Source organism: Balaenoptera ricei, chromosome 7, assembly GCF_028023285.1.
Source record: "Balaenoptera ricei isolate mBalRic1 chromosome 7, mBalRic1.hap2, whole genome shotgun sequence".
In the NCBI taxonomy this organism is placed as follows: Eukaryota; Metazoa; Chordata; class Mammalia; order Artiodactyla; family Balaenopteridae; genus Balaenoptera; species Balaenoptera ricei.
Window position 1 is genome coordinate 96,577,261 of NC_082645.1, and position 26,292 is coordinate 96,603,552.

General features: G+C 34.4%; 1 protein-coding gene across 2 annotated transcripts in view; it reads right to left on the reverse strand.

Moving 5' to 3' along the window:
* ERBB4 (erb-b2 receptor tyrosine kinase 4) overlaps positions 1-26,292 on the reverse strand; it is a 1,139,160-nt gene that overhangs the window by 207,926 nt on the left and 904,942 nt on the right. For both annotated transcript variants that reach the window (XM_059928620.1, XM_059928621.1), the window contains exons 18-19: positions 24,780-24,902; positions 20,244-20,342 (exon numbers count right to left, since the gene is read on the reverse strand). In XM_059928620.1, coding sequence (XP_059784603.1) covers positions 20,244-20,342; positions 24,780-24,902 — 222 coding nt within the window. The remainder of the gene's footprint in view (positions 1-20,243; positions 20,343-24,779; positions 24,903-26,292) is intronic.

Sequence of the window (26,292 nt, forward strand, 5' to 3'; positions counted from 1 at the left end):
AGAAAAGAAAAAAGAGAAAAAAGTAACATAGATTTCCTGGAGCATATAACCTTGAGGAACAGAGAATTCTGTTCATAAGTTTGAGACATATTAGATATTGGGATATAAAATGCGTAGGAAAAAGTATTTCTTAGTGAAATGATTATCAGCAGTGAGCAACATCTTTATAGCAATAATTCTGAAAAAACTAAATTATCAATATAATTTGAAATTATGACACAAATACTATACAGAGAACATGAGTGAAACAAAGTTTAGGAAAGGATCTGAAAATGTTAAATCTTCATTTTCCATATTTAAAAGTCAATAGATTATATCTAAAATTGATACTTAAGAAACGGCAATAGAAGCTTATTTTTAGAATTGAGGGAAATACCAGAAGAAATAGCTAATAAAATTATCTCTGGAAAGCATGATCCCCAGGGGGCAGTCAGTAGGGCAAGAGGCTTTATTTATTTATTTATTTTAATAAGCTTGTAGTGCTATGTGCCTTATATATATATATAGGGTGAATATATATTTATATTTACTTATATAGATATTATATATCTATATCTATTTCTATCTGCCTACATCCACCTTCTTTAACTAAGAAATTGAAAAAAATTTCTATTACAGAGAGAAAAGTGAATTACAAAAAAAAAAAGTGAAGCAAAAAGAAAATATAGGCTATACAGTTTGAAATAAAAATTTCTTCTGGAGCCTCATCCACCAAAGGGCAGACAGCAGAAGCAAGAAGAACTACAATTCTGCAGCCTGTGGAACAAAAACCACATTTACAGAAAGATAGACAACATGAAAAGGCAAAGGACGTTGTACCAGATAAAGAAGCAAGATAAAAACCCAGAAAAACAACTAAATGAAGTGGAGATAGGTAATCTTCCAGAAAAAGAATAATGATAGTGAAGATGATCCAAGACCTCAGTAAAAGAATGGAGGCAAACATCGAGAGGATGCAAGAAGTGTTTAACAAAGACCTAGAAGAATTAAAAAACAAACGCCTAGAAGAATTAAAGAACAAACAAACAGAGATGAACAATACAATAACTGAAATGAAAAATACACTAGAAGGAATCAATAGCAGAATAACTGAGGCAGAAGAACGGATAAGTGACCTGGAAGACAGAATGGTGGAATTCACTGCCATGGAACGGAATAAAGAAAAAATAATGAAAAGAAATGAAGACAACCTTTGGGAAGAGGTTGAAGAGACCTCTGGGAGAACATTAAATGAAACAACATTCTCATTATAGGGGTCCCAGAAGGAGAAGAGAAAGAGAAAGGACCAGATAAAATATTTGAAGAAATTATAGTCGAAAAATTCCCTAACATGGGAAAGGAAATAGCCACCGAAGTCCAGGAAGCACAGAGATTCCCAGGCAATATAAACCCAAGGAGAAACACGCCGAGACACATAGTAATCAAATTGACAAAAATTAAAGACAAAGAAAAGTTATTGAAAGCAACAAGGGAAAAACGACAAATAACATACAAGGGAACTCCCATAAGGTTAACAACTGATTTCTCAGCACAAACTCTACAAGCCAGAAGGGAGTGGCATGATATAATTCAAGTGATGAAAGGGAAGAACCTACAACCAGGATTACGCTACACGGCAAGGATCTCATTCACATTTGATGGAGAAATCAAAAGCTTTACAGACAAGCAAAAGCTAAGAATATTCAGCACCACTAAATGAGCTCTACAATAAATGCTAAAGGAACTTCTCTAAGTGGGAAACACAAGAGAAGAAAAGGATGTACAAAAACAAACCCATAACAATTAAGAAAATGGTCATAAGAACATACATATCGATAATTACCTTAAATGTGACTGTATTAAATGCTCCAACCAAAAGACACAGGCTTGCTGAATGGATACAAAAACAAGACCCACATATGTGCTGTCTACAAGAGACCCACTTCAAACCTAGGGACACATACAGACTGAAAGTGAGGGGATGGAAAGAGATATTCCATGCAAATGGAAATTAAAAGAAAGCTGGAGTAGCAATTCTCATATCAGACAAAATAGACTTTAAAATAAAGACTATTACAAGAGACAAAGAAGGACACTATATAATGATCAAGGGATTGATCCACGAAGAAGATATAACAATTGTAAATATTTATGCAGCCAACATAGGAGCATGTCAATACATAAGGCAACTACTAACAGCTATAAGAGAGGAAATTAACAGTAACATAATAATAGTGGGGGACTTTAACACCTTACTTACACCAATGGACAGATCATCCAGACAGAAAATTAATAAGGAAACACAAGCTTTAAATTACATAATAGACTAAGTAGATTTAATTGATATTTATAGGACATTCCACCCAAAAACAGCAGGTTACACTTTCATCTCAAGTGAACACAGAACATTCTCCAGGATACGTCACATCTTGGGTCACAAATCAAGCCTCGGAAAATTTAAGAAAATTGAAATCATATCACGTATCTTTTCAGAGCACAACGCTATGAGATTAGAAGTCAATTACAGGGAAAACAACGTAAAAAACACAAACACATGGAGGCTAAACAATACGTACTAAATAACCAAGAGATCACTGAAGAAATCAAAGAGGAAATCAGAAAATACCTAGAGAGAAATTACAACGAAAACACAACGACCATAACTTATGGGATGCAGAAAAAGCAGTTTTAAGAGGGAAGTTTATAGCAATACAAGGCTACCTCAGGAAACAAGAAAAATCTCAAACAATCTAACCTTACACCTAAAGGAACTAGAGAAAGAAGAACAAACAAAACCCAAAGTTAGTAGAAGGAAAGAAATCAGAAAGATCAGAGCAGAAATAAATGAAACAGAAACAAAGAAAACAGTAGCAAAGATCAATAAAACAAACAGCTGGTTCTTTGAGAAGATAAACAAAATTGATAAACCATTAGCCAGACTCATTAAGAAAAAGAGGGAGAGGACTCAGTAAAAGTAGAAATGAAAGAGGAGAATTCACAACAGACACCGCAGAAATACAAAGCACCCTAAGAGACTACTAAAATCAACTCTATGTCAAAAAAATGGACAACCTGGTAGAAATGGACAAATTCTTAGAAAGGTGTAACCTTCCAAGACTGAACCAGGAAGAAATAGAAAATATGAACAGACCAATCACAAGTAATGAAATTGAAACTGTGATTAAAAATCTTCCAACATGGCTTCCCTGGTGGTACAGTGGTTAAGAATCCACCTGTCAATGCAGGGGACACGGGTTTGATCCCTGGTCCAGGAAGATCTCACATGCCATGGAGCAACTAAGCCCATGTGCCACAACAACTGAGCCTGTGCTCTAGAGCCCATGAGCCACAACCACTGAGCCCACATGTCCCAATTACTGAAGTCCACATGCCTAGAGCCCGTGCTCTGCAACAAGATAAGGCACTGCAATGAGAAGCCTACACACCGCAATGAAGAGTAACCCCCGCTTGCCACAACTAGAGAAAGCCCGTGCACAGCAGTGAAGACCCAATGCAGCCAAAAATAAAAATAAATAAAATAAATAAATTAAAAAAATTATCTTCCAACAAACAAAATCCAGGACCAGATGGCTTCACAGGTGAATTCTATCAAACATTTAGAGAAGAGCTAACACCCATTCTTCTCAAACTCTTCCAAAAAATTGCAGAGGAAGGAACACTCCCAAACTCATTCTATGAGGCCACCATCACCCAGATACCAAAACCAGACAAAGATACTACAAAAAAAGAAAATTACTGACCAATATCACTGATGAATAGAGATGCAAAAATCCTCAGCAAAATACTAGCAAACAGAATCCAATAACACATTAAAAGGATCATACACCATGATCAAGTGGAATTTATCCCTGGGATGCAAGGATCCTTCAACGTACGCAAATCAATCAATGTGATACACCATATTAACAAATTAAAGAATAAAAACCATATGATCATCTCAATAGATGCAGAAAAAGCTTTCGACAAAATTCAACACCCATTTATCATAAAAACTCTCCAGAAAGTGGGCATAGAGGGAACCTACCTCAACATAATAAAGGGCATATACGACAAACTACAGTAAACATTATCCTCAGTGGTGGAAAATTGAAAGCATTTCCTCTAATATCAGAAACAAGACAAGGAGTCCACTCTCGCCCCTATTATTCAACATAGATTTGGAAGTTTTAGTCACAGCAATCAGAGAAGAAAAAGAAAAAAAGGAATACAAATTGGAAAAGAAGGAGTAAAACTGTTCACTGTTTGCCGATGACATGATACTATACATAGAGAATCCTAAAGATGCCACCAGAAAACTACTAGAGCTAATCAATGAATTTGGTAAAGTTGCAGGTTACAAAATTAATGCACAGAAATCTCTTGCATTCCTATACACTAATGATGATACAAACTGATGGAGAGATATACCATGTTCTTGGATTGGAAGAATCAATATTGTGGAAATGATTGTACTACCCAAAGCAATCTACAGATTCAATGCAAGCCCTGCCAAAATACCAAAGGCACTTTTACAGAACTAGAACAAAAAATCTTAAAATCTGTATGGAGACACAAAAGACCCCAAATAGCCAAAGCAGTCTTGAGGGAAAAAAACGGAGCTGGAGGAATCAGACTCCCTGACTTCAGACTGTAATACAAAGCTACAGTAATCAAGACAATATGGTACTGGCACAAAAACAGAAATATGGATCAATGAAACAGGATAGAAAGCCCAGAGATAAAGCCACACACCTGTGATCAACTAATCTATGACAAAGGAGGCAAGGATATACAATGGAGAAAAGACAGTCTCTTCAATAAGTGGTGCTGGGAAAACTGGACAGCTACATGTAAAATGAAATTAGAATACTCCCTAACACCATACACAACAACTAAACTCAAAATGGATTAGAGCCCTAAATGTAAGACCGGATACTATAAAACTCTTAGAGGAAAACATAGGAAGAACACGCTTTGACCTAAATCATAGCAAGATCTTTTTTGATCCACCTCCTAGAGTAATGTAAATAGAAACAAAAATAAACAAATGGGACCTAATGAAACTTAAAAGCTTTTGCAAAGCAAAGGAAACTGCAAACAAGATGAAAAGACAACACTCAGAATGGGAGAAAATATTTGCAAACGAAGCAACCGACAAAGGATTAATCTCCAAAATATATAAACAGCTAATGCAGCTCAATATTAAAAAAACAAACAACCCAATCCTAAAATGGGCAGAAGATCTAAATAGACATTTCTCCAAAGAAGACATTCAGATGATCAAGAAGCACATGAAAAGCTGCTAAATATCACTAATTATTAGAGAAATGCAAATCGAAACTACAATGAGGTATCACCTCACACCAGTTAGAATGGGCATCATCAGAAAATCTACAAACAATAAATGCTGGAGAGGGTGTGGAGAAAAGGGAACCCTCTTGCACTATTGGTGGGAATGTAAACTGATACAGCCACTATGGAGAATAGTATGGAGGTTCCTTAAAAAACTAAAAATAGAATTACCATATGACCCAGCAATCCCACTACTGGGCATATACCCTGAGAAAACCATAATTCAAAAAGACACATGCACCCCAGTGTTCATTGCAGCACTATTTACAATAGCCAGGTCATGGAAGCAACCTAAATACCCATCAACAGACGAATGGATAAAGAAAATGGGGTACATATATACAATGGAATATTACTCAGCCATAAAAAGGAACGGAATTGGGTCATTTGTAGAGACGTGGGTGGATCTAGAGACTGTCATACAGAGTGAAGTAAGTCAGAAAGAGAAAAACAAATATCGTATATTAATGCATATATGTGGAACCTAGAAAAATGGTACAGATGAACCCGTTTGCAGGGCAGAAATAGAGACACAGATGTAGAGAACAAATGTATGGACACCAAGGGGGGAAAGCAGCGCTGGGTGGGGGTGGTGGGATGAACTGGGTGATTGGGATTGGCATATATACACTAATATGTATAAAATGGATAACTAATAAGAACCTGCTGTATAAAAAAATAAATAAAATAAAATCCAAAAATTCAAAAAAAAACAAATAAAAAATAAAAATTTCTTCTGGTTTCCTTGATTGAACCAAAAGTGTTAACCACTTTTAACAGTCACCTATTGAGTTGCCTCTCCGGGACCTCTTCTCCCTGTTAGGAGTCTTAGCATTTATGCAGCGTATATGGTAAAACTGCTGGGCCATCAGCAGCCATCTTTAACAAGGGTGCTCCACCCTCTCATTTGATCCCGGCGTAGGCATACTCCCAAGACAGGCCAGTGAGAATCTTTTCCCTAAACCCTGCTCTCTAGACTAGAGGTTAGTGGGACACTTTCCACAAGCTGGGTAGAAACTGAGGTGAGAGAATTCCTTGTGGATCCTTAGGGATTGTAGTTTCCTTTAATTTCCTAGTTCCAGCTCATTCCTGAGGCACACCTGTATTCCTACCATTTGGGTTCCACCAGACTGCCGTTATTGTTCAAGAGGGTTTATTCAGTTTACTTTTTTGATTGAACTACCTATTACAGAATACCATATTTATAAAGAAACAATTTCTGCTTTCTCCAGTTATCCATTAGTTTATAACGTTTTTATGTTTTCTCCTTGACAAACTGCAGATGGAGCCTCATAGTCTAATACATAGGTCATTTGATGTTGCATTGGCAAATTAAAAATGCCAGTTATCAGGGATGAAATGAAATATATAATTACGGTCTGTAAAGTGTTATATAGTAATCAACACCCTGAGAGACAGAAACATGATTTGAGAGTTGGCTTATATAAATATAGTGGGTCACAGAATTTCTCCAAATCTTAATTGAGCTTCTACCTATTTTTGTTTGTTTCATACGTTTCTTTTTTGTTTCATATGAGACTGATTTTGTTCTTACTTACAGGTAAATTTTACCTTGAAATTATGCCACTCTTCCCTATCAAACACCAAAATGTTCCTAAATTTAAGCACTTGAGAAGGAGAAATCTAAATGATAAATATCACTTAGTAATTCACCAAGGCCTCTTGTCCCTGAATACTTTATGCTCTAATGCTGATTTGTAAGTCAAATAGTTTAGGTGTATGCCAGTGTTCACATTCAGCCTTATCAACCTCATGGCACAAAGAGACCTTATAATGTAATATCTCATCACCAAAAGGACAGTTAGATAACATAGGATCATGCTTCAAAAATGGTTTAGCTGGCAAATACATATTTTAAACAGACCGCTTGGTTGACTTAAATATCAGAACTGTCTTTCATCAAGTCTTGATTAGCTGACTGTTAACCTTGAACCAACAGTGACTTGCTTGGAATGCATTTCATTTAAGGTGATGAAAATAATATCTTGTATTACTAACAGAGACTCCTGAAAACCTTCATTTACTATCCACATAATAACAATCTGGCATATACATTACTCTTCAGAAACTGAAACTTCACTGTATCTATTTGAATTGCTAATGGGAAGAAGAGCCATGCTAAGAAAATCCTTAAATAATAGTAAGTTCCTAAACATAGGCTTTCACTTTCTTACTGCGAAAAGTTGGCATTAATTATGCAAGTCTCTCTGCGAAAGTACACTTTAAAGTTTGATGGTCTTTGTTGCTTTATTACCATGATGAATGAAAGAAAACTTATTCAACACACCTGGATCACAGTTAACAGATTTTATGTAAATTGTTTTTTTTCTGTTTTTCTGACATTGTTTTAAGAAGTTCAAGCTAATCAAAGTCTAAATCTAAAAAGGAGAAAATAATTTATTGATTAAAAATGGGCAATGATGGACTTCCCTGGTGGCGCAGTGGTTAAGAATCTGCTTGCCAATGCAGGGGACACAGGTTCGAGTCCTGGTCCGGGAAGATCCACATGCCATGGAGAAACTAAGCCCGAGAGCCACAACGACTGAGCCTGTGCTCTAGAGCTTGCTAGCCACAATGACTGAGCCCGCGTGCTGCAACTACTGAAGCCCACACGCCTAGAGCCCGTGCACCGCAACAAAGAGTAGCCCCGCTGACGCAACCAGAGAAAACCCACGTGCAACAACAAAGACCCAACACAGCCAAAAATAAATAAATAAATAAATTTATTTATTTAAAACAAAAATGGGTAATGACGCATAAGCCTCATAAGAAGATAAATATTAAATTTACTGGAGGAACAGTCTGTACTTCATCTTTGTTCATACTAGAACATGGTATGTTGTTCTACATACAGAGGAATGACTTTGGAAGGATACCTTGAGCTTATGGGTATTTTCAGACTTAATAGTAATTTTAGGTAGAACATCTGAAATTGGGAAATATAAGAATTCTCACCCACTATCCATCTCACTGCAACATCTGCCCTGCTGCAGTTCTAACCTATCAGTTTAAATTGGACACTTTTAGATGCAGATGGTGGTGGTTAATTTCCTCTGGACAGCAGATGAAGCATTAAAGGGATGATAGTCTGTTAGTAACAAATCTGTTTACTTCAGGAGCAGTGCAAAGACTTTATGCCTTATTAGGAAAGTCCTTTACTCATTTTCCATTAGAAAACTCTGCCAGCACAATTATATTCATACTGTTTATAAACATCTTAATACACAGTTGTAAACAGTAACATTTCTTTAACAGTTACAAATGTCTGAGAAGTACATAAATACAAATTTACTGTACCAAAAAAAAAAAGATTACTAAAGAGATACGGAGATATTATAAGAATATAACCTGATTGAGGAGAAAAAGAGAATTTTGTTTTGAAATAGAACTATTTTTTTTTTCTATAGGTGGTTATGTTCAATGACAATTGGATTATCAAGTAGTAGAGTTGGTTTGTTTTTAATGAACCTGTTGATATTACTCATAGCTATCAAAAACAAACTAGAAAATCTTGTCATGAACATTGAGAGTTTACTGTGAATAGAAGTGAAAAAAAGAATAGTCTTTTCAAAATATGTTCATACCTATAACTCAATAAAATAGGGGATAATTTGTGGCATTCTTTTGGGTGAGCATTTACAGCCAAACATTCTTAATAAATTAACTCCCACAAGTAATAATTCCATTAAGAAGGAAACTGAAAAAAATCTTGTTTTTAAGTAATATATATATATAATATTTATAAATATTTTTAAAATAAGCGTATTTGAAATGAGAAATTTCAGGGTTTAAAATAAGGAATCATGCACCTATATCTGAGAACTATATTAAACTCTAATATCATACTGTGAGGGAGTTAGTGTTAAATAAGTTATAAGAAAATATTTGTACATTAATTTACCCTCTCCTTACTTAAAACAGAGTTCAAAAAACAAACAAAACCACACACACTCAATATGGTTAAAGGAAGCCCCCCCACATATATATATATTTTATATGGCATAAAATATATCAAAATAAATATATATAGTATATAATATATAAGGATAGAAAAAATAAGTTGAAACAAGGGTTAGTTTATTTCAGAAAATGCATGCATTTTAGACAAATGCAACTAAAAAAAATGGAATGCCAGATAACTTTGGTATTCCTGTACTGGTGAAAAGTTTAAAAGATCCCTAAACTCACCATTAATGATAATATTTTCTTATACTAATCTCCTATCATACTTTCTTTGTTCCAACCTGATGAAACATTCTGTTTTATCGATTTACTGTATTACTAGACAAATCTCACTAAGGTTAAGGTTATGCCATCCTAGTTATCTTTATAATCTTTGGAGTACATAGATAGTACAGGACATTGCACATGGTAGGCACTCCATAAAAGTCTATTAAAAAACAAATGAAGTAAATATATTTTACCCATCCTTCCAAACTAAAAATAAAAATCTACTGAAAACTTACTACTCAGTAAATGGCTATTGTGGGAGTTACAAAGTTTAAAGTAGCTTTTAACCAAAAGACATTAACAATTTTGCTGAGGATACAAAAATAGCACACAGGCTTCAGGTGTTACACCTTAGTACATGCATTATAAACTTAGTAGAAAATAAGAGAACAGAGAGTAATGTAGGTTGAGATTTATTCTTTTTTAAATCAATGTTATATGAAAAATAGAAAACATTTTATTTTGAAGCATCTAGCTGCAAAAGAATAAAATACTTTTTTGTTAGAGTATAGTAACACGCTCATTAAGTGAACGAGTGTTCCATTTTGAAATTAAATTTTCATTTTAAAGGAACTTGGCTCATTGCTTTAAACAGCAGAGAAAAAACCTTTTCTGCCTTTATACTCAAACCTCTTGTGTTTGCAACCTTCCCAAAAAGCTTACACATGCTTCCTACCGTTAATTTACCACATGCTTGCTAGAGCTGACAATTTTTAATTTACTGGTCAGATTCACCTATTAATTGTATGCATTATACCAAACATATTCCCGATTCACTAAAATTTCTTTGTGGGAATACAAGGAAGTTATAGTGAATATGGTTGAGATCAAGTGGGCCCTTAGATCTTAATTATAAATTATCAAAAAAAGAAATAAAGAACTAGCTCCCTTGGCTATTTTCTTACCAGGAAACAAATGAAACAGGGAAATTTATTTCCAACCGTAAATCCCAAATGTTTAATTTTCATTTTCCCCAAGTTAACTTTCTCACCTAGCTAAGCAGCATTTCCTGCCATTATTAGCTGCCGGCCCAATATCAGCTGACCAGTATCTGCCAAACTCCTTGCTTCAATGAGCTTAGGGACTCCTGAGGAATTCCACATATGCAGACTTCTGCTTACAGCTTCTAATTATTTTCTAACAGATAATGGAACATTTAAGTTCAGAGAGGATAGATTAAATTTGTTAAGTGGATCAAAACCCTAGATAAAATTTCAGTGGCAAAGATCACTGTAGAAAACCCTAGCTTTTTAGTTTTGAGATAAAGAGCCCTCGCTGATTGCTTGTTTTCTGGGACAAACTGGTCTCACAATGTTACTACCTCAGAGGTATTCATTCTTATTTCTAATCACACTGTGCCAAGCTCTATGTAAACTATAAGCTGTGAGCACCAAAAACATGGCTTCTTAGGAACTGCAGCAGCATTTAGAAATGTTCAAAAGAATATATGGATATCTTTTTCTTTACTGGAAAAAAAATAACAATCGAGCTATTTATGTAGTAAGTATAGTACAACTTATTGTTTTAATGGGGTCAAAGAAGTATAGACTCTATGGTAATAATTTTATGTGAAGTGGTCATGATGAGGTTAAAATGCTTAGGCAATCCATCAGAATTTTTTAATTTGTATAATTCAGAGGATTTGTCTGCACTTTTTGTAGGAAGTCATAACACTCAGTTTGATTTTCTAATTTGAGGGTAAGAATCTCTCTCTAAGATCTTTTGGAGGAGGCAGAGTAATGGTATGAGAAGTCAGTAGACTTTGAAACCAGAGAGCTTTCAGTTCAAACCCAGGCTCTGCCTTCCCTTATTGGTTTCAGAATAAGAGAAATGATTTAAATCCTATCTGAAAGCTTAATTCTCCTCACAAATAGGCATATTAATAACCATCTGTAGGCTCTCCTTTGGCTCAATCTAGATGCAAAGAATCATTTCTTTCTTTACTTCATAATTTATAATTTTGGTCTTAATTTTACACATTAGGCTCTAGAAAATACGTTTTAAAAATATGTCTACTATTAATAGTTGATCCATGGTGGAACATGATTAAGCCTTCTTGCTAGACCAATCCCTTTTCACTCTGGCTTTGCTATGTCATTGAGTTAAAGTTTTTGTACAAATCCACCGTACTCCATTGTACAGATTAACTCTTGCAGTTTAGTACAAATAAAACAGTACCCAAACTCATCCTTGTTAATATAATATCTTCATTTAATCTGGATGGGAATCACCCATATGTGACCCAGGATTACCGATACCTGTTGCTGAATGTAGGGTTAATCTTGAAACTTGAAGATCTCAAGCAATCTGGGGATGCTCTCTGTCTACTTCAGAGGATCCTTTTTACTATGACCATTAACAATAACCATTAACTAGGATGATGATGGAGGTAACACCAACAGAGTTTCTATTACAAATTCTTTGGGAGTAACCAGACATACTGTCAATCTGTTTAGTTTCTGACAGTCTATGCTTTGCAAACAAGCCTGTGACACAAACATGTGACTAATACAGCAGTGGTGGGAGGTAGAATGAGGAATTCTTTTGATCACTGTGAGAAAGCGATCATAAAAAAGTTCAAGATATCCTTGTGAAGTAGTAACTTCTGTATAACCATTTTAGCAATACCAAGCATGTGATCATTCATAGTTGATTACCCAGTGGTGTAATAAATTTACAAAAGCACATTGGAAAAATATGATGGAGTATATTTACCATTTATCCATATACCACAGTGGAGTGAATATATATAAGTATATAAAATTTATAATAATATTTATATTATATTAATAATATAATTGTAATATATATCTATAATATATAATATTAATATATAAGTTAATACATTTATATTTATTTACTCCACTATGTAGATACACATATATGTGTGTGTATGCTATTGCAAATATCACAGCATATTAAGCCTTCATTTCCTGAACAAAATCACTGCTGTATGAATAAATAAAATCACTTTATGCCACATAATATAAACCAGGATTTTATTCAGTTCGTCCTTTCCTCTTACAGAAACAATATTTTATATCTTTGAATCTACAAGCAGAGAATTAATCATTAACAAAACCATCTATGTCAAGGTTTGATATATTTCAAGTTATTTGCTGATTTTCTGGAAATTCTATTTCCTGGTCTATGTTTGCCCTGTGGGCAAAAGCTTTCTACCTGAATTTTAAGAGCAATCTTCATATTGTAAACAGCTCTTCCTACTGATGCAGTCAAAATGAGTGGGGATTTTTCCTAAACCGTCATAATTAGCAAATACCGCTTGGATTGGAGTCAGGAACTGCACGTGATCAGTGTCATTCTCTCCCAGCTCTATGGTGGCACAGCAATACATCCTCTAATCATGTATGAAACTACCCAAATTGTGGAGTTTAGAGAGCTGGAAAATGCCTACAATACGGAAAGCAATGCCTTTAACAGACTACTGATTTCCATTCACTGAATTTAAATATTGGTACAGTAGACAATGTGCCTCCCATATATAATGGAAACATTCACAGGGAAGCATTCAGAAGCTCCCCATTAGGGGAGGTTACTGGCCTCTTGCACACATAGAAAGGCTATAAGGGGTTTTCTTTCTCAAAGGGCTTTCAGAGGGTACACTGAGACCTACTTACAGAGTCAATATAAAGGACTATTCCACAGCGATATGTTGATGTTCTGGTTTCAAAACATTTAATAAATTTATTTTGTAGAAATAAATCAGAGATGAACAATATAAATATGTAAGGAAAATTAAAGTATAATAAAGTAAATAGAGACAGGACTGTTGGAGGGAAATATTAAGTCAATTAGTCTGGAATAGAGAAGGCTTAAGGGAGGAATAATAACAACCTTTAAAAATAGAAAAATTATTCAGTCAATTAACCACATACTTATTGCTTTCTAACCAGATGCTTGTATTGCACTTGCCATTAGAGGTGCAGACGAGACCTGGGGTCAACAGACAGTCCCTGTCATCAAAGATCCTGTAGTCCAGTGATGAAGAGTGGGATTCTACAGTGATTACTAGGACAAATAAATCTATAATAATCACAATAAATGCACAATTTTTTTTCTGAATGTTATTAGTAGGTTATAATTTAGATTAAGGGGTCAGGAGAGGTATCTTTGAGGAAGTCTACTTAAGCTGAGAAAATAATGATAACCAAAAGTTCATTAGGTGTAACCGGGAGAAGGAAACTCGGGAAAAGCACTGACTGGTGTGCTTGGCTTGTAAGAAGAGTGGAAAGAAAGTCAGTGAAGAGAAAGAAGACTGGGAGAATAGTTAGGAGCCCTGGAAGCCAAGGGTCTAATATTTTATTTTGCTTTAGTGAAAACACTGAAAGGTTTTATTTTGCTTCAGTGAAAACACTGTATTAAAAAACAGGGAGATCAAACTGGAAGCTCTTTTTATAATTCAAGCTGGAGAAGTTGATGGCTTGGATTAAGAGGGTGGCAATGGGATATAAAAAGAAGATGATGCTCTCTAAATGTGTTTTTGGCATAGAATCAAAGCATTTTCTCTTGAATTTGTAATGAGTAGTTTGAGGGGTTGTGACATTTAAGGATAAATCCCAAATTTCTGATGGGTACAATAAAGTAAATGAACATACACATTATTTAAATCGGTAAGATTAAATGCAGAAGAGATTAAGAAAAGAAGATGAAAAGGTACATTCTGAGTGTGTTAAACTTGAGCTTCCCCTGAGATTTCAGTGTGGTGATATCAAGGATGGAGATGAGGTCAGATTCATAAAATAGACTTAGAGATGAAATTTGAGAATCTAGTGAGATGTTCTACAAAACATGTATATTAAAAAGAGGTCTAGAACGTAGCACTGAGAAATTTTAGTATTTCTGGGATTGTTTGCCAGCATGATTTTGAGAAGCAAGAAAGTTGAAGATTTTTAAGAATGTGATTATGGGATAAGGTGGGGGGGGTATAAATTGGGAGATAGGGATTGACATAGACACACTACTATTTATAAAATAGATAACTAATAAGAACCTGCTGTGTAGCACAGGAAACTATACTCAATGCTCTGTAATGGCCTATATGGGAAAAGAATCTAAAAAAAAAAAAAAAGACTGGATATATGTATATGTATGTATATGTATAAATGATTCACTTGGCTGTACACCTGAAGCTAACACAACATTGCAAATCAACTACACTCCAATAAAAAATTTTAAAAAATAGAATGTGATTATAAGATGGTCCACAAATTCAAGATTGTTATGAAGGGATGCGAGGACAGGGGGCAGCTGAGGGATAGTGAGAAACAGCAAAGAGTCAATGAATGGGAGACATCAAAAAGGGTTAAATGTTTCTCAAGTAGTTACTATAGGAAAAGAACTAGAGGGACAGGAGAATGTAGTTGGAGAATTAGGTGTTTGATTGAGTGATTTCAGATGTAATGCCATTTCAGACCGAGTTCTCTACAACTAACAGGACATGAACCAGGGCCAATGAAATAACTATAACAGAAGTGATTTACTCTAGTTACTGGTACTTTTTTTCTTTTCTTTTTAGTAGAGTTTTGGAAGACTAAATTCTGTTTCTAATGGAGTTTGGAATCTCTTTCTGAAGTTATTGTTTTATTTTTAAAAACAAAGGAACTATCCAAAACTTTTCTTAATTACTTTAGCAATAATTTTTCTTAAGGTAAAAAGGATTGGTTAACCAATTTTTCAAAATCATGCAAGCAGTATAGAATCCTGTGACATCTAAGTAGTGGGTTTTAATAAAAAAGAATTTTATGTTTTTCACCTCTGAAATGAATGAATTGTATTCATATATGCAAATTAGCAAAATCTATTAGGCCTAAAGATATAATTTAATTAAATTATACGCATTTAAAAAAATCCACTATTAGTATAATACAGGATCTAGCTAAGAGTTATTGTTAACTATGTGAAGCCATATGTATGAAAATATTGTGATGTGAAAATAATGTTATAGAACAAAATATCTTTTCAAATTGTTTTGTAAGTCTGCTATAATCTAGGAGAAAATGTAAACCTTACCAAAAAATTGTTTGTCTCCCCCCACTAATATGGCAACAACTAGAGTTGAAACAGCTCCCACTAAGACACTGAGTATCATAAAGACAATATAGAGAAGAGTAACAGAAACAATGGACACATCTTCAGAAAATAATAAAACGACTGTTGTGTAAGATAAAAGTTCCTATTGTATAGGAAGAAGGAAACTGCTTATTTTTCTTTTAATAAGAAAATTACCATTTACACAATAAGTTTGGCTGATCTGAAACACCTTTCCTTGCAGCACCTTTTCATGAACTATGTGGTTGATTTGGTGGCGAAGCTGAAACTGAAGCCAAGAAGATTCAAGTTACCTCTAACCTGAAGTATTATTGATCAGTCACTGGAACTTAGGATAATTATGGCATTTCTTTTATCCTAGATTAGTTCTTTCTAAGAAAACATAAATTAAGTAAAACATTTAAAGACATAAGCACTTCCTAGGCAAATAAAATAATGTCAAGTGGTAGTGGGCTTAAATATCAGGGGAAACAAACAAACAAACAAAAAACAGAGTAGTGGAAGCTCAGATAAACTCAAGAGCCTGTCTGATTAGACCAGACCAGGGTCCCCAATTCCGGGGATTTTGCTCAACAGCATCATTTTTTAGGTATCTGTTGTGTATCATTCGATGAATTTAAAAACAAAAAAAAGAGACAAAAAACACCTGCGTTTTCCCAATGAAATGGTGCTATTTGAAGCAAGAACTAGGAAAGTGCATAAATGTAGGCATTCTTCTTAAGAAGGTGGACCTTTAGAGTCATTTTCTTAATGTTCAATGTGATCTTCCTTTATGTGAATGAAGAATGTACTGGCCACTCACTAGCAGTGTGTTATTATCATCATTATGAATCCATTAGACATACTTAGGTGAGCTGAGTAACAGCCTTGTGACCAAATCCTCCTTCTCTTGCTTTTAGTGTAGCATTTAATAGAACACAAATTGCTCCTTATTTATTTTTGCCTATGGTAAAAATTCTAAGGAAATATAAAAGTCCTCTCCTTTGCCCTTGGATATCAATAGAAGTAGTGGATGTAGTGAGTTTTTAGTATTAAGTTGTTGCATGTTTGTCATTATTGAAACAAGTGAGTCACAGCTATATCTGATAAACCTAGTAGTAGTAGTTATTAAATCGGGAATATTCTACCCTAAGTGTAAAGTTGCAGGGAGGGAGGGCAGCAAAAAGGTCTAATGCTTAATAAAAATATGCAGTTTCCATTGTCTTTGGAAGCTGTATTTTCCTCCTATAAAATGATATAAAACACAGGCACACACTTGCATATTAATACTAATACACACATAACCAGTCTGCAAAAGAGACAGGTGGCATGGTCGCAGTTATTTTAGTTTGAACGTTACCCTTGGAACACTCTACCATAGTGCTGTACCTTAGTTGACTTCCTCCTGCCTTTCTTTACCCAATGGCTTTCTCTTGCTACTGAAGCCTGTTTTGTCACACTCTGCAGGTAGCACATGCAGGAGAATAAATGTCTTTCTCTCCCAGCTGCCCTCAACCAGTGACTGACAGCTGGAGTCCTTTCATCATCTCCCTTAAATTTTAAGGAGAGTAACTCTGAGGTGTACATCCTACACTGGCTGCCAGAGTCTCTCCAATGGAAAGAAGCTCCAGTCACTCATGATGGCAGCTGACTTTACTGATTCTCCTGTCTCATTTCCATAGTCCCTTACTGATGAGTCCCTCACTTCCAAAATAAACTATGAATACTTTCACTCAAATCCATGTCTCAGGGTCAGCTTCTGCTTCTGGAAGAGCCCAAACTAAGACATATGTCAAACATGACTTTTAACTTAATAACGCTGAGAATATTTGCAATTTCAACTCAATTCTTAGGTCCAAATTGCAAATAATTTTGCTAACATAGACCTTTTGTGGTTTGATATGTTATTTAAGCACTTATAATGATCTTCACACATAATAGATGAGGTAAAAAGTAGGTAAATGTTTGTATTAAAGTTATACCAGCCTACTTAAAATACTGAATTCACCATTAATTTTTCCAGTTCAGCAGTATTTTAATTGTTGTGAAGCTATCCTAATGTTTTAAAAGTTGAGAAAATAGTAAGAAGTGTTTCTGCTTGATATTTATTGAAACTCTGCCAATAGCAGTTCATCAATCTGTTAATCTTCTAGCAGTTATTCACCAGGTAGGAAAGGTGCAGTCAAAATATTTTCCCTAATTTTTTTTTTTTTTTCACTTTTAAGAAGATCAGACTCTTTAGAGTCTGTTGGTCACCAGATCCATCAACCATCTAGGAAAATGATGCCTTTCATGGCTCAATCAGAGCCTCATCTAAATTTCAGCAGAAATCTGTAACTTCAAGCTGCCATCCCCACTCCAGTTTCCATGGGAATAGACTTCAGATGAGGGAAAAGAAAAAAATGGACGGGGTTAGGAGCTTTCAAATAGTCATTCAAAATCATGATGAGGTTTTCAGAGCTTCTTTCCTAGGTGATTATTTTGTAGCCTCTTAACCCCTTTTTGCCAGTCTGTTTCCATGGAAATATGACAAAAATGGCTGTCCAAACCTCCAGCAGAGATTATTAGCATTCTTGTGAATTTCAGCTTTGGCTGCTGTCTAGACTGGACAAGATCTTTTTCTATCAGTTTTACATATTAACCTACACTGTTTCTACTCATGGTCTTTTTTCTTTATCATTTTTACTTCTTTGAAAGTTCCCTTCACAAATTTATACTTATGATCAAGATCAAATTGATCGTGACATCACTGAAAAAAGCTTGTTTTACATTTTAATATTTGAACCAGCTGTAGAGAGCGTCAGAAGTTTTAGAGACCGGCAGAAGGAACATTATTAAGTTATTGGACTCAATGTCTATTAGATAGGTGTTGATAGATATGCAGCAAGAATCATATTTAAAATATTTAGCAACTGTTAAGACACAGCACTGAAACCAAGTGGGACTCTGTGGGCTCCTGGGCTCTGGACCCTTTCTGTTCAGCCTCCGTGCACTTCCCTGAGTTCCAAAGGGCAGGTTCAAACAGTTGCTAATCAGGGAAGGGAGGGGATGGAGAGACAAGGAAGGAGAAGCCAAGAAACAATAGGGTCCTGGGATACAAATAACAATATCCTCGTGCCCTTTACAGAACTAAAACCCCCCACAAATGGAAATCATTAGCATTCTTCATTCCAGATTTAAGGAACCAGAAAAGCTCTTCAAGACACCAACTGAGGCCAGATTAAAGGAATGGAGGCCCTGCACACACCCTAATCTTATCAGCAACCCCACCCTTGAACCATTGCTATAGAACTTCTCACTAAACTCACTAAACCCTCTGGGTTGGGACACACAGTTTTGAGGGCAAGAGCCTGCTTTGTCGCCCTCTGCCTGGCAAAGCAATAAAGCTATTCTTCACTCAAACTCTGTCTCCGAGGTTCGATTTGGCACTGGTGCACAGAGACAGAGCTTTCGGCATCTGCACCAACCAGTCAGAGCAACAGGTTGGTCCCACTTAAATTATCAGCCCTGTTGTATAACAACCAATAAGTTGTTAAACTAAAAGTAGCCCTAAATAAGACGAGTATAGCATTAGACCCAAATAAATTATCCAGCACCACAAACTGAGCTCCTATAAAACTTACAAAAGAGCATACAAGAGAAAAGGATAGAAAAACATAGCAATTCGTCTTTTTAAAAATCAGAGTGCATATGCTTTCATATGAAGGTCATTTGAAAATCAAAATCATTCTTATTACTGAAGACATTATGCTAAAAGATAGAGAAAGAATACATATGGGTCTTTGACAGTACCCCTGGCAAGATATCTTGTGTTGAATGTGAAAAAATAACAGCACGCTACATACATAGTTTCATCTGTTGTACCTTCTGAAATTTGCTGAGCAGCTCAATCTACAATTTTTGCTAGGGGAAATCTTAAAGTTCTGATTGACCTTATAAAGTACTTTCATTCTTCAGAACTCCTATTATTCTATAGTTGGAGCATTTTACCTATAAGGTCTTGTCTTATGAATTTGAATTGAAAAAATCAAGTTTCAATGTGTAATTATCTGAGTTAGTGGGTTCCTAATTTAAATTTAACAACAACTAACTCACTATCAAAACTAATCTTGATTGATGTTTTCAACTAAATAGATCATAACAACAATAAAATAAAGCAGTCTGATTAATTTTCCAAATCATCGTCATTACTCTCAAATGCAGTCTGGCATAGTGGTTAAACAAATGGCCCTTGAGGGCAGGATTTGGTCAGCAAGCCAAATCTGTCTTTTAGCTTGCTTGTGTAAATAAAGTTTTACTGGAACACATTCATACCCATTTGCCCATTCTTGTGTTTTGTTTTCTTTTGTTTTTTTAATTGTCTATGGCTGCTTATCTACTAAAAGGAGAGAGTTGAGTAGTTGTCACAAAAACCACATTGCAGGAAAAGCCTGAATATTTATTCTCTGGTCTTTTAAGCAAAAGTTTGCTGACCCTTGCTCAAGCCTTTAATTTTAAGATTATACCATTTCCAGAGAAGACACTTTGAAGTTGGAGTCTTTTTTTTTTTTTTAATTCTAAAAGCAGTCTATTAATAATGGATAAAAACATGATTGCCTGCTGTCTGTACTTACATCCATAAACTCCACATTGGCTTTGGGACCAGTTGTTTCATTAAGAATCTTAATAGCCACAGGAATCTTCACTGTTTCTCCTTCAGGGACCCAAATACCCTTGGGAGGAAAAAAATTCACATTAAATCTATATTAAGACATACAACATTTAGACCAGAAACAAAATTTGATTAAACACTTGACCTATTAATACCTTAAAAAATAATTTAGAAGTTCCATATTTTGTCATTCAATCAACAAATGTTTTTCAAGCACCTGTTATATGTTACAAGTTACTCGGCAACTTTGTTTTCTGCTTTCATTACCTGAAGGTGGATCATATGTGTATTCTGCTTTCAAGGTGTTTACACTATTATCAAGTTCAATTTGTGTACATGAAAAAGGCTTTGAATAGTAAAAAAAAAAAAAGAAAAAGAAAAAACATTGAAATAATATATAATAATAATATTTGACTTGGATGATATCATCAACTTCTCACAACTTTGAGAAAGCTGTTCTGATTTTTGAAATTCAATTGTCTTATTTGTAATTTAGAAGACTGGGCTAATTAATGTTGGAGGTTCTTTTCAGCTTTAATATTATCTAATTTTTCTGCAACTAAAAATAAAATGAAATAAAAAAGCATATTCTTATGTATCAAAATTCAGATTGATTTAAGAATTAATTTTCTAAGGTGATTGTTTAAGAATTAGTTTTCAAAGGCAAGTACTAGGGAGTATTGAGCACATATTAATTTGTCTATATTATTTAATATTGTGGGTATGTGTCAAGGATTTTTATTATTTCTGAAGTAATATAAAATATTTATATTAGTCATTGAAAGTTCTCTCTTCCTATAGAGAAATAATTATATTCGAACAGGACCTGTGCATTGTGGGAAAGTATAAAGTTGGCAGGGTTTGGGTAAAGTACAATGTTAGCTAAATAACAGCATTTCTGAGTAAATAATTCAATCATTTGAACGAGGATAATGATACTGATAATACAGGGATGCATAGATTATACAAGAATATTTTTTTAAGTGTATCGTCCCAAAGGAACACAGAAGCAGATATGAGGTTACATGTAAAAAATAATCTCAAATTTTAATTTATTAGCCTTGACATCAAAAATGTCTTCTAAGGCCAGTTTTAACATTAAAATGAAAGGAAGAAAAAAAAATAGTCTACTATTCCTGAGCAGAACACCTCCACTTCCTGTTTTTCTTAATATCAGCTGGTTTTAGTTATAAAGAAAATATTTTTAAAAGTTTTTCACTTAGTACTTCTATGCTAAGACATATGTATTTGTGCTATCCAAAGTGGTAATAATATAAGAGAAGACCTAAACACAAGAATTATTAAAAAGTCAAAATAATAAAGAAAAAAAGACTTTAACCTTTAGAAGGTGAATTTAAGGGTTATGTTCTTAGAGTGAATAGGGAAATCTATGTTTCAAATGCAAAATAATAAGCCAAGTTCCCTGTGGTATAATTTTTTTTTGTAAATTATTAATGTAAAAATGAGAAAAAAAAAGCCCAAGACCCATTTTCTTTTTGATGGTACTAGGGTGGAGAACAGGCTTACCGTTATTCAAAAAAGTAACCACAGAGGGGGTTACCTTATAAAGATATAGCATCAATATTAAAATATTCCTAAAGTATAATTTTGAAATAAGAATATACATTCAGTGTGAATTAATTTGCACTCCTTTTTAAATTAGTATAGTCATTATTTTCCAGGCCCCATCATACCACAATTCAACTATGCTGATACCATGATATTGGTTCAAATCTTTTATGTTTAAACACAGTGTATCTTCAACCAGAAGGAAGCATTAACCAAGTAATTGGCTAAGCCAACTTGAATTTCTGTGGTCAAGAATAATTCTTTAAAGTTTAAGACAGTATGTCCTTGTAAGAACTAATATATTAATTAAAACTTAGGGTCAACCATATACACTGTAGGCATAAAATTAAACATACTTATGGAATTTTCAATAAGCTTTTAATAGAGGTAATTTCAATAAATGTGCAACACTCTTGGACAATGAGCAAATAAGTGTTGTTAACAAAAATATTAATAAAGCTTTATTATTAAATAATAATAAAATACTATTAATATTTTCCCTTCTGAGGTCACTAGATAATATTTAGTCTTGAGTTATATGGTATTCATGATTTAAAATAAAATTCAATTTCCAGACCGTATCATCTTTAAAAATATAATCGTGACTATATGCAAGGTACATGCCAAGATTGAGTTATTTTTAAAATGGAAGTCCATTTTTTCTTAGCACAATATAAATAGAGAAACAGATAGGATACATTGTGTCTCTTTAAACATAAAAAGGATTTGAAGACTAGAAGGTATCAAGTCAGCCTAGAATAGTTTACATTCAAATTAGGTACTCAGCTAATAATTTTTTTTTTAAATTTTTATTGGAGTATAGTTGCTTTACAATGTTGTGTTAGTTTCTGCAATACAGCAAAGTGAATCAGCTATACATATACATATATCCTCTCTTTTTTGGACTTTCTTCCCATTTAGGTCACCACAGAGCATTGAGTAGAGTTCCCTGTGCTATACAGTAGGTTCTCATTAGTTGTCTATTTTACACATAGTATCAATAGTGTATATATGTCAATTCCAATCTCCCAGTTCATCCCACTCTCCTTTCCCCCTTGGTATTCATATGTTTATTCTCTACGTCTGTGTCTTGTCTGTGTCTCTATCTCTGCTTTGTAAATAAGATTGTCTACACCAATTTTTTCAGATTTCATATATACGCATTAATATACAATATGTTTTTCTCTTTCTGACTTACTTCATTCTGTATGACAGTCTCTAGGTCCATCTACGTCTCTACAAATGACCCAATTTCATTCCTTTTTATGGCTGAGTAGTTCTCCATTGTATATATGTACCACATCTTCTTTATCCATTTCTCTGTTGACGGACATTTAGCTTATTTCCATGTCCTGGCTACTGTAAATAGTGCTGCAATGAACATTGGGGTGCATGTGTCTTTTTGAATTATGGTTTTCTCTGGGTATATGCCCAGTAGTGGGATTGCTGGGTCACATGATAGTTCTATTTTTAGTTTTTAAAGGAACCTCCATACTGTTCTCCACAGTGGCTGTATCAATTTACATTCCCAACAACAGGGCATGAGGGTTCCCTTTTCTCCACACCCTCTCCAGCATTTATTGTTTGTAGATTTTTTGATGATGGCCATTCTGACCTGTGTGAGGTGATATCACATTGTAGTTTCGATTTGCATTTCTCTAATAATTAGTGATGTTTAGCAGCTTTTCATGTGCTTCTTGATCATCTGAATGTCTTCTTTGGAGAAATGTCTATTTAGATCTTCTGCCCATTTTAGGATTGGGTTGTTTGCTTTTTTGATATTGAGCTGCATGAGCAGCTCATGAGCAGCATGAGATTAATCCTTTGTCAGTTGCTTCATTTGCAAATATTTTCTCCCATTCTGAGGGTTGCCTTTTTGTCTTGTTTATGGTTTCTTTTGCTGTGCAAAAGCTTTTAAGTTTAATTAGGTCCCATTTATTTTTGTTTTTATTCTCATTACTCTAGGAGGTGGGTCAAAAAAGATCAGCTAATAATTTTGAATTTAACTGAACAAAATATGCAGAACAAGAGATTAAGAAACTTTTGCATTTTGACCATAGAATAAAAGTTTTATTTTAAAGAGATTACATTATTTTTGGAAAATTCAAGAGAGAAAATTAAGGTTTATATTCCAATTGTTAATAATTTCCATTAAATAAATCTGTCTTAAATATAAAAAAATAACATTTTAAGATGTAAAGTTCTTAAGATCTGACATATTTTAGCCAACATATTTGTAAAAAATGTAGGCTTGCATATAGCTTTGAGAAACTTGTCAAAGCAAATTTTGGGAATTGAAGTAATGGACATTACAAGGATTTAGTACTATCCCAACAGAGCTTCTTATTCTTGCTGTTTACCATTAAAAATAAATTTCACCACAATTAACCTTGGGCCTGGCCTTTGAATTGGTTTTGTAATTAAGTTAAATAAGTAAACATGCAAATGCTATCATTCAAGCTCTCCCTTGCCAGAAATATCTCTCTTATTAAAAACCCATGTTGTCACCCTCTCCTTCTAGCTAACCTGAACTTAGAGAAAAGAAAGAAGAGCATATTGCCCAGGTCTCTTGGGGATCTCCTCTTGTGTAGGGGTAAAGGAAAATGGGTTGGATCTGGGTATTTTGGAAAAGGACAAATTTGCCAAAGGGAAATGATATCAAAAGGAGCTCAGAAGGCATTGAGAGAATGAATTATATTTTGGCTTTGCATTCATGTTTCCTGCTTTCTCATAACTGTATCCAACCCAGTTTGGTCAATAAAAATTAATGAATTCATTTGTTCAGCAACTTCTCAATACTATAAAGATTCTCCTCTCTGAATATTAAAGAGGAAGTTAGGTTGGCTAGAACAATAACTTTGGCTATTATTTAAAACAAGTCTGAAACAAAACTGAAAATAACTGATGGTATGTGTTATTTTCTACTTACTTTATAAACAGTTCCAAAAGCACCTGAACCAAGTACTTTTACTCTTTTGAGCTCAGTTTCTTTCAAAATACGTAGTTGAGCTTGATTAGGCGCCGTACCACTGGGTGTTAAGGGTTCTACCAACTACAAAGCAAAAAGAGTACAGGTTATACAACTTTCGATCCAACAATCAGTGTTCCTCTCTTTTTCTCTCTGTTTGGTTCACTTTCTCACACACAGAAAACACACACAAGATCACTTTTCCTTGACAAACAATATGTTTGTAAAATGGATCACTCACAATTCCTTCTGACCCTACCCTTTCTCTTCTCATGCTGTTCACTTGGGTGAACACAAGTAACAAATGTGTACCTACCTTGAGGCATACTAGTCTAGGGGATTTTTTCCCCACTTTTTATAGACATTTAGAGACTAATTAGGGGCTCTTAATTCTACTTTTTCATGCTCCTTCCTTTTGGACAACTTCAGCTAAGACTTAGAGATTTTACTTATGCCAGTGTACTCTTTCAAAATTTTTTCTCATTTCAGGAAATTCGATACATAAAAATTAAATAAATACAATTTTTAAAAATTAAAAAAAGCTACCTTCTTAGCATTTAATACCTAGCAGGGAAGTCAGGACAGACATGTCAGAAGAGAAAAAAACAAGTTAGCACAATGTCAATACACCAAGACAGTGTTTCTAAATCTTTCATGTACATATGAATTACCAGAGTTTTTTGTTAAAATGCAGATTCTGGTTCAGTAGATATGGATTTGTGGCTGAAATTTGCATTTTTACAGAATTCCAGGAGATTCCTCTTTATGATGATGGTCCTTGAACACATTTTAAGTAGCAAGGCCCTAGAGCACCTTCTAGGTTAAAAATTCTAAAATGCTATGAATTGATTCTAGATCATAAATGAATTCTATGAAATGCAGAGGAATAAAATAACCACTGGGGAGTGAGGTTTGCTTTTTGTGGCTTCCTAAAAGGAGGCACACTTTAAAATTGGTCTTGAGATAATAAAAATGGATGGACATGGGGGAGGACACTGCCACCAGGAAGAACAGTTTGGACACAGCACCAGGGAGAAGGAGCAAGGCATGAAGGAGAATAATACAGGGAGAAGGACAGGTCTGAAGGGTGAGATTAGGGTGGGAAATACCAGATCCTAAAGTGGGTTGGGTAGCCAAAAGGGGTAAAATTAGGCTGATAATTTTAGATGTCATAGTTTAGATGCCATTGCCAGAGAGGAGGGGTAAGCAGGAGAAAGGTATGTAAATGTGTGCCAATTTCTTGACTATGTGAACACAAAAATGTAGACAGAAGAGAGACTCTGGGTACCAAAAAGTTTATACTGTATGTTAAAATTTTAGAGTTTTATCTATGCTTGAGGAAAAAGGCAAGTCAAAGAAACAAGAGCTTTTTTAAAATTTATCTTTAAGTTAAATAAAAGAACTAAACTTTAAACACAGACAAATAGCTTGTTCTCCCTCAGCATAAGGAAATAATTAAGGCCTACTCCTACTC